Below are 10000 nucleotides of genomic sequence, written 5' to 3' on the forward strand. Positions count from 1 at the left end.
CTACAGTAGCCTGGCAGGCTTCCCACTACTACTCACCAGCTGTCTATTTTTGTTTTATAATTAAATAAATTAGCAACAATTAAGTGTAATTCACACCCTTAAACGCCTTGGCTCTTGAAATATCCAGATATAGTACAAAGGTGTTATTACTGAAGCTGGAGGCTGCCCGACTTCAACACGGCTCTGGCCCAGACTGGCTCTGGAGTGGTAGGGGGTATTTCATGAACTCTTCACAATGCCTTGCAACACAACATTTAATCAGCAGGGGAGGCAAACAAGGGAAACTTCCCAGCATGCATCTGTGCAACGTGACAAATGCTTCAAAGTACTGGTAGTCTTTAATCTTTCACAGATGCTAGATACTCCCTGCTCGAGCTTGCCTCCCTGTTCTAAGAACACACAACTCATTTAATGCCATAAATCACAGCCTGTAAACTAACATGCATGCAAACCTACACTACAACATGATTCACTGAGACTGCACAAAAGGAAATGACTTTAAGACCTGTAATTGCTGTATGCATGACAAACACTAAATGGAATCCTAAAATGGAACAGAAATCCTTCAGTGTTTTATTTTTATTTACTCTTCACTGGGACGGAATACCATGAGGCAGAAACGAATGACTCATATGCCGAAAGGAAGGCAGAGGGATACTATAGGAGTTTTTTTTTACTGTTGGAAGCCAGACAACATGCTTCTGCTTTGAACCATCTGAGTTGTTCTGAATTCACCAAGATGTGTAGAGATGGAAAAAAAAAGAGAAATGAAATGAAAGGGAAAAGAGAGAAAGGGAAAGAAAAAAGGCACGTACCAATTAATTCTTTATTTCTCACATCTAAGGCCATGTTTCTTAAAGCTGTCGCTACGGCGCACACCACTCGGTCGTTGTCGATGCGCAGCAGCTCCACCAGGATGGGAAGACCCTTCTCCTTCCTCACCGCCGCACGGATGTACACTGACCACTGGAGAAGTGAACACAACACACACATTTCCATTATTAACAACAATGTGAAGTACATTTGCATTTATTCACAAAAACAAATGGTACTATCCATGGTGATGTAACCCTTTGTAGGTAATGCCAGGAACAAGGGAAACAAGGGGGGTTAAAACATGTTTTAAAGACGATTATGAAACATGCTCTGACAAACAGTTAGGTAGACAACCAAGAATATGGAAACACTTTATTGAGCACACTGAAACCAGGACCTTGGTGTGGTTAGTACCTTAATCTAACCATTGACCAACATTTTTCACCAATGACCAGACCGTTCTTCCAGTCATAAGCTTACCCATAAATATCTGCATTTAAATTATTTTTCAAAACTCTGCTCAGTAGTATTTAAAAGACACTTAAACATATGCATATGGGTGGTTCATTAAAACCAAGAAGGAGGAAAAAAGAATGAGAATAGCTACTGTATAGACAAGCACACTGTTTACCGATAAAGTATAAAAATAACAAAGATAACAAAAATTAAGCAATGCTGCTTTCTAATTCTGTATAATGTAGTGAATACTGTCAACATATTTACCCAGGTGAGTTATAAAAATATGCACGCAGTTCATTAAAACACAAAAAAGTAGCACGCAGTGGTTCGCTTTTTCAACACGCGTGATGAATAAATGTCTTTATAAACTGCTCTGTGTGCTGTGGATGAAGACCCCATTTGTAAACACAACCCAACAAGCTGGAGCCACTACACCGTAAAGGCCCACATTTTAGACGGCCCTGCTCTCCCTGGGGATCTGAACCAATCGCTCTGGAGTGGGCCAGCTCGGCGGGGGAACAGCTGCTGTGGAAACGGTAGGAGTTATTACACAAGTGGCACAGGCCACTGTACATTCATTATGTCCACTCTCTCCGCTCTCTGCCATTTAAAAAAATAGCTCTGTCCTGACTTGTAATTGGACTACCTGACTGATGTGATGGTCTGTGTTTTGATTGAGAGCTGAGCTTGCTGTAATGAGAGGCCATTGGAGCATTGGGGCCAGGATAGAGTGGAGTGGGGTAGGGTGGGGAGTGGGGTAGGGTGGGCTTGTGTGTGTGTGTGAGAGAGAGAGAGAGAGAGAGAAAGAGAAAGAGAGAGAGAGAGAGAGAGAGAGAGAGAGAGAGAGAGAGAGAGAAATAAAACAAATATAGCATGAGGGAAGATTAAAGTGTTTGGAAAAGAGTTTTAACATATTTGTCAACATTTCCTCAACATTTTCTTTCATATCTTTTCATAAGTCTCACCGGCGACTTCATTGGGTACAAATGTTCAACTGCTCAGATATCTATTCAACCAATCACATGGCAGCAACTCACTGCATTTCAGCATGTAGACATGGTGAAGAAAGACAATCTCCTGAAAGTTTAAACCGAGCATTAAAATGGGGAAGATTTATGTGACATTGAATGAGCCATGGTTGCTAGTGCCCAACACGTTGGTCTGAGTATTTCAGATACCGCTGATCTACTGGTATTTAAACGCCACAACCATCTCTAGGGTTTACAGAGATGGTCCGAAAATGAGGATATATCCAGTGAGCAGCAGTTCCCCGGGGCGAAAATGCCTTATAGATGCCAGAGATCAGAGGAGAACAGCCTGGCTGGAGTTGATAGAGGCAGCAGTAACTCAAACAACCACTCCCTACCCTCTAAACAAACAACATGTCAAACCTTGGAGCTAATGAGCTACAGCAGCAGAAGATCACACCAGGAACAGGAAACCTACAGTAGGCTACAATTGGACAAAAGAAGATTGGAAAAATGTTGCTTGGTCTGATAAATCTAGATTCCTGCTGCAACATTCAGATGGTAGGGTCAGAATTTGGTATAGATAGATAGATAGATAGATAGATACTTTATTGATCCCCAAGGGGCAATTAAAGAATGGAAGGTATAAACAACATGAAAGCATGGATCCATCCTGCCTTGCATCAACGGTTCAGGCTGGTGCAGTAGCGTAGCCAGACATGTTTAAATAGGTGGGCACAGAAAAAACTGGGTGGGCAAAGCCAATTTGATTGATCATAAGAGAGGCCTAGATTAGATACACCATACAAACATTAATCATAGGCATGCTATATTTATGACATAAAAGTGGAATTTATTGAACGCATTTGATCATAGCTGACAAATTTCTCAGAAACATTTTCAACTGGAGCAAAACAATGCATGAATGTAGCTTCAGTGCATCACATGAAACACAATTGAGACAATAGATTGACCATATTGGACAACGGCAAAGCCTTATCATAGGCATGTTACATTCATGACATGAAAAGTGGAACTTATTGAACGAAAATTACAAATTACGCAGTCGGCTAAACATTTTAAACTTACGCAAAACTGCATGAATTCAGCATCGGAGCATAGCATAAAACACAAATCAAAGCAACAGATTGACCATTGGACAATACTGCAAAGTCTTTTCATAGGCATGCTAGGTCTATGACAAAAAAAGTGGAATATGAACGCATTTAATCACACCTGACAATTAAATGGAGCTGCCGGCTGTTTGCGATTTGACTGATTCTTGAGCTCTCAGCGGCGGAGTGTTGACAGCGGAGTGTTAACTTAAAGGAAATCTGCAGCAACTGCATGATACCGTCATGTCATTATGGACCAAAATCTCTGAGGAATGTTTTCGGCACCTTGTTGAATCTATGCCATGAAGAATTAAGGGAGTTCTGAAGGCAAAATGGAGTCCAACCCGGTACTAGCGAGGTGTGCATAATAAAGTGACCAGTGTGTGTGTCTATATAAAAGCAATAAAACAGATAATCTGGCAGTACAGCTATGTAAGGGATAATGGACGACACGGTGGCCTGTTCACAGAAGTTAATGCACGGTCGAGGTTGTAAAACGGCCCCGACGCGAAGCGGAGGGCCGTAAAACCTCGTAAGTGCATTAACTTCTGTGAACAGGCCACCGTGGAGTCCATTATCCTGCTTATTCCACTGTTGCCACTTGCGTTGTGTTCATTTCCTGTTACAATTGTAATCACTAAAACTGTCTTGTTTGTAGAACTAATTTCTTCCGACACATATCAACTAATTTCTCAACTTGCAGGACAAACTGCCGTTACTAGTTCTAAATGGATGGTTGCTACGGCCAAAGGCCAGTCGTTAGTTCTATCTCTCCCGTTGTCAAGCGGGCGTATCCCAAGATTCTGGTGAACTTTAGTTTTAAAACATCGCTATTTTACTTAGCCTGCTGTCATCCTGTTTATCTAGCTAAAAGCCACCTCCATCATATGCTACAATGTTGCCATGTTTTGAACGTCTGCATTTTACAGCTCGGATGCAACGTGACCGTTCATTTAAACTTAACGAGTTCGGGGAATTAATATACAAGTGTGATACGTCCAAAAAAATGGATCTACTTCATAGGTGTGCAAATAACATACGGTTAATGGTCGTTCTAAATTACGTAGGACAATGGGAAATTCAACCAAGCAGTGGAATAAGCTTGAAATAACTATCCTGATTGATGATTAACATGCAAAAGCACAATTTATCAAGTGTGAAAACTAGGCTCTTAAACAGGGTAATATGAGAAAGAAAAACTCTCCAATGAAGGACAAAGGAATTAATTTGTCTAAACAGAACCGTCACTCACTGGTTTGAGGAGATCAATATCTTTGGGAACTTCACACAAATTAAAAAAAAAAAAAAAAAAAACTAATCCCCACTCCTCTTGGACAAACTGTATGGGAATTTATAATCCTATTAAAATGAAGGACTCAGAACGCACAAGGCGCAGAGTGACTCGAGAGGCATTAAACATGCAGCAAAATGTTGGGCCTGTGCGGGAACAAACACAGGAGCCAATTATAAGTGACGGGCAAGATGAGTACGGAAGATTGGAAGCACACAAACAAAGGGACCGATGGAGAAAGAGAGAGGGAGAAGGAAAAAAGGAAAAACATAAGAGAAAGAAAGAGAAACACAGAGAGTGTCAGGTAGAGATGATGAGTGAGTGAGTGAGTGAGTGAGAGAGAGAGAGAGAGAGAGAGAGAGAGAGAGAGAGATTCTGTGGAGGTAACTGTCTTAATCCCTTTTCTAACTCAGTCTGGTGGAAGGCACTAGACCACTGTCAGTTATGGGACTTTTAAAGCCATCCAATCCCAGCCTTTCAATCAGCAATCTCCAAAAGCCTGGCAGGTATTGATCTGGCAGGACTTCCGTGGATGGATTTCCAGTTAAAAGATCCATCTGAACAGGAGAGTTAAAGTACCTGAGAGATGAGAAACTTTTCCACTGCACCGGTTTAACATGACATGCAAAGTTTAACATAACAAGTGTGAACGCCTGGTTTTATACATACACAGCTACGCCGGGGGAAATGCTTCTCATAGAAGAGATATCAAGCAGCAACTTGAAGACTGGTGCTTAAAATGCATCGTTCAATAGGAGGATTAGGGACTGGTTTGAAGTGCGAAAGACCGATGCATATGGCAGCTGATACGGTAAATAAAAGCAGATACTTTTAAAAGGAACACGCCAACCTTTTGAGAACTTAGCTCATTTTCCGTCTACCTCAGAGTTACGTCAGAGGATACATACCCTTCTCTTCTCTGTGTGTACAATAACCCAGCCTGACATACACACCGTAAGCCTATCTTAGCATACATGTAATTCACAGGAAGTGGGTTACACCAGTTACCCTATAGCTCCCAAAAGTGGCAATATAGACTCAGTAATAGGCTACTGTAAATCCAAAATGTTTTTTATTTACATGTTGTCATTTGTGTATTTACCAGGTGTAGAATTAACAATGTCAAATGAGACATTGCAAAAGTAAATATGAAGAGTTTTTAAACTGCTGTATCCTCTATTTCAATGAATTTTCATAAATATTTTTTTTTTACATTTTGTTTTACAGGTAGTTTCAGTGAAACTGTAATTGGGTTACTCTTATTTAATTTATCTTTATTCAATCAAAACAGCAAAACTACAATTTTATTGATGTTTCCTGAAATGCACAATTAAATAAAATGACTAATTAACGTTTTTAAAATGGAGATATAGCGTTTTGGAACCAAACTTTTCATACTGTATATACTTGTAACTATATTGTCATTTTGGCAAAGCACCACTACATAACACTGACGTGCACTGGTCACTCACCTTCCAGCTGCCCGCTGCCAGGTTCTGCAGCGCTCCGGCCGCCCCCTCCAGCGTGTCTGGGTTGGAGCACTCAGACAGCAGCGTGAGGTAGGGCTTCACTATAGAGGGGTGCCACAGCATCTGGATCCCTTTGGGGGGGTCCGCCGCGTCCGGCATGGGACCCACACCATCCCACTACAGAAAGACATCGAGAGAGAAAGATGAAGAGAAAGCGAGAGAGAGAGAGAGAGAGAGAGAGAGAGAGAGAGAGAGAGAGAGAGAGAGGAGAGAGAGAAATAGGGGAGGGAGAGACAGGGGGAGATGGGAGATGGGAAGACAGAAAGAAAGGTGGACAGAACAAGAGAAAGCGAAAGAGAGGAGGAGAGAGAGAGAGAGAGGAGAAAGGGAAATGGGAGAGATCAAGCACGAGAGAGATAAGATTGAAATGAAAAGAGAGAGGGAAAAAAAAGAGAAGAGAAGAAAAATGGAAAAGGACAGAGGTTAGCGACGGGATAGTGACATTTGCAGGACATCAGCATTTAAGAGACCTGTTTATCTGTCAGAGTCTGTCTGTCTGTCTGTCTGTCCAACTCTGTTCATGACTCAGTTTCTGCCCTTTGCTCTGTTATCACGCCTCCTTCCCGTCACACACCCCACATGTAGAGCAACAGCAGTTTGTTTGCTGGCGGTGCCCACACCTCCATGCTGCACTCTCTAAAGGCAATTACCCGGCCTGCCTACCCAGCCTGTCACCAAGCCCTACATTTCCCCAACTCTCTCTCTCTCTTTCTCACACACACACCAACATACACCTCACACTTCCCCAATGCACACATATATTGCACATAACACACAAAGCACACAGCCTGTCGTGAAACCCTCTATTTTCCCAAACTCACACACACACACACACACACACACACACACACACACACACACACACACACACACCACCCACTAAAAACCACACTGTGCCTTACCACCAGATAGACTTTATAACTTCTCTTCAAAGCAAAACAAATCAAAGCAAAAAAAACATAAAAGGACAAAAAACACTGTATTAGTATTTCAAGGCCATGTATTGAGTACCCTATATACCTATACAGTCAGAAAATTAGTCAAGTTTGGTGCACCAAGGCCGCAACAATACATCTTAATTGATTTGCATTGCAACCTGGAAAATTGGAAAATAGCCCAATGCAGTGTTCTGCGTTTTGCATTAAGTCGACACACGTGGCCCTGTTTGACTGAACCACTGAGTTGAATCTGTTTGAGAGGGCACAGGGCTGGCACACAATGACCTACTTTCAGCAGCAGAAGCAACTCACAGCATACCTCCGCTGCACTTCTCTCTGTGCTTGAGTCGCTCAGGAGCAGAGGCACGCCCGCTTCCAGCATCCCTCAATTATTAAGCAGCCTCTGTGTGCATCGCTCCCCTCGCTGCTCTAAGGAGAGGTCGTGCTGTTCAATTAACTGCTGAAGGGAAGAGGAGCCCGCGAGGCTTTCCTCCTGTCTTTCCAGCAAGGGTGTGTGTGTGTGTGTGTGTGTGTGTGTGTGTGTGTGTGTGTGGAGGGGGCGGAGAGAACACACAGAGAAGAGTACTTAAGATTCTGTTGCCGAGACGATGAGAAAACATTCCACACTTTTGGTGAGGTAGAAGTCCCACACCAACACAGACAGAATTTACATTCTTTTTTGTGCCTGTAAAATCTTGTTTTTTACTCGTGGAAACTACTACTTGTTGGAGGATGCTGCTCCAAGTCCATGTTGAATTTCATGTGCAAAACCATAGACTTTTTCCAGCGCAATGAAAAACAGAAATATTTTTTTTTTTACCACTGTGTGAATACGGAGTAGTAAATAAACTATAAAACAACAACTATTAAGTATTAAGTGTAATTGCCTGACACTATTGCTGGTAGTCATTTTCATGAGAGTTAAAGTGTGAGAGTGAAAAGACTGGGGCGGTGTTTCTACGGAGAAACAGTGGATGTTTGTAAGTCTGTGAAGTGATAATTCAGTGTGTAACATGAGTGTGTGCTTGTTAGGAGAACAACAGTGTGAGTGTGCCATGATTGAGAGTGCGCTGCAAGTGAAAGTGTTAGTCAGTGTTGTGCAGTGACGGACTGGTAGTGTGGAATTTGGGCAGATGCCGGAGGTGCCGCGGACCCTCGTGGGCCGTTTGGGCTGGCCAATCAGAGAACGGCATGAGTGTATCAGCCATGCGGCCCCTTAATTGTAAACAGCGACCCCAAGATAATTATTTCGGCCCCCTTTCAAGTGTCCATAATGTTCCTCGGCTAACTGATAGCCAAACTTCTCCAAATCCTTCACACCTCAATATCAGTATTTATACCACACATGAGTCTCTATATCCCAGTCATGGTTACACTCTACAGTCTACAGTCACAAACTTTTACATCAGTCTGCATTGTTTTGTAGCAAAATGTCTTATTCAGAAGTTCAAAAACGTGCATGGTTTGAAATAAAACAAAATCTGCCTGCATTTTTTGTATTTCATTATTTGTTTGCAAAAGTTAAAATGAAGCAATGCCTTCTGGGAGTAGGCCGTGTCTGCGTCTGCGTGGAAGTTAGAAGTTGGAAGCTATACTATTGACTAAGATTAAGCTAGCAAAAAAAATTAATCGAGGCATCAGGCGACACAAGGGGGAAGCTGAGAAAAAGAGAGAGAAATCTTAGAGAGCACTGTTGGCTGGCGGTGAAAATTGACTGATTTGTTTTTAAAATCAAGTGCAGGTTCAGCTACTGTAGCACTAGCGCTAATACCTTTATCTTTTACTGTCTATGGCTAATACTGATACTCAAGGAGGCTCTAAAGCTGATGTCGACAGAGAAAGAGATCCTAATGAACTTGGATTCAGATGACGCAATAGACAGGGCTTCAGAGAAGAGCAAACTTCTTCGCACCTTGTTAACTACATGATGGTAAGACATGTTTTTATTATGGAGCTGCTGGCTCTGATGATTTATTCGTTGTTTTATGCATTGGGGTTGTGCATTGATATGTCCATATTTTGGTGCAGTTGTTTATAGCATGAGAGCTTACGTTCACCATCACTGGGGCTATAAAAAGTGTGTGTTCTTTCCGTGCATCAAAAGTTCTATCTGGAAGTTGCTAAGGTGGGTGGAAATGCCAGGGCCGTTTTTTTGTTCCCAGTCCGTCACTGGTATTGTGTAGTGTGTGTGTGTGTGTGTTGTTGTGAGAAACACTGCTAGTATGTGTGAGTGTGAGTATGAGTGTGTGTGTGTGTGTGTGTGTGTGTGTGTGTGTGTGTGTGTGTGTGTGTGTGTGAAAGAGAGAGATGGCAGTCAATGAGAGATGTGTTGTTGTTGTTGGTGGTGGTGGTGATGATTGTGTTGGTGGTGGTGGTGATAGTAGTGGTTGTGGTGGGGTCCATGGATAATCTGTCATAGTGCGTCGGAGGGCACTGAGCCCTAAACATCCCCTGTTTAACAAGGCCATTACATTCTTTCAGGGAGATGACTACATTCCCTTAATTCACTTCTATTAAAGGAGCAACATCATGAAGAAATTCAGATTCAATGGCCCCTTTCCTTTCAAATGGGAGGCCTTCCTGTAATGAACCAATGGATATTCGGCAAAGCCACACTAACAAACATGAAACTCAACAGCTGAATGTGTACTGCAGATAAAACATCTCAATCCAATGTGTCATGTCCTGCCATTTGGAACAGCTACCAAAATGACAGAAAAATGTAAGTTGTAAACACATTTTTTACATTTTTTATAAAGTGAAGGCAGCATTTGTTAAAGGAAATATCACTCTATTCATGCACTGAATAAAATGCAATCCCATCTGGAAAACGAAAAAATTCAGCTCAAGGCTCCTCTTAATGAATCATGTTAAACGGATTCTT

The 10000-nt window shown here is 42.1% G+C and overlaps 1 protein-coding gene across 6 annotated transcripts in view; it reads right to left on the reverse strand.

Annotated features, from left to right (window-relative positions):
• ctnnd2a (catenin (cadherin-associated protein), delta 2a) overlaps positions 1-10000 on the reverse strand; it is a 295331-nt gene that overhangs the window by 36694 nt on the left and 248637 nt on the right. For all 6 annotated transcript variants that reach the window (XM_042068872.1, XM_042068871.1, XM_042068874.1 and 3 more), the window contains 2 exons: positions 6122-6295; positions 816-966 (listed from right to left, as the gene is read on the reverse strand). In XM_042068872.1, coding sequence (XP_041924806.1) covers positions 816-966; positions 6122-6295 — 325 coding nt within the window. The remainder of the gene's footprint in view (positions 1-815; positions 967-6121; positions 6296-10000) is intronic.

This window comes from Alosa sapidissima, chromosome 17, assembly GCF_018492685.1.
Source record: "Alosa sapidissima isolate fAloSap1 chromosome 17, fAloSap1.pri, whole genome shotgun sequence".
NCBI lineage: Eukaryota > Metazoa > Chordata > Actinopteri > Clupeiformes > Clupeidae > Alosa > Alosa sapidissima.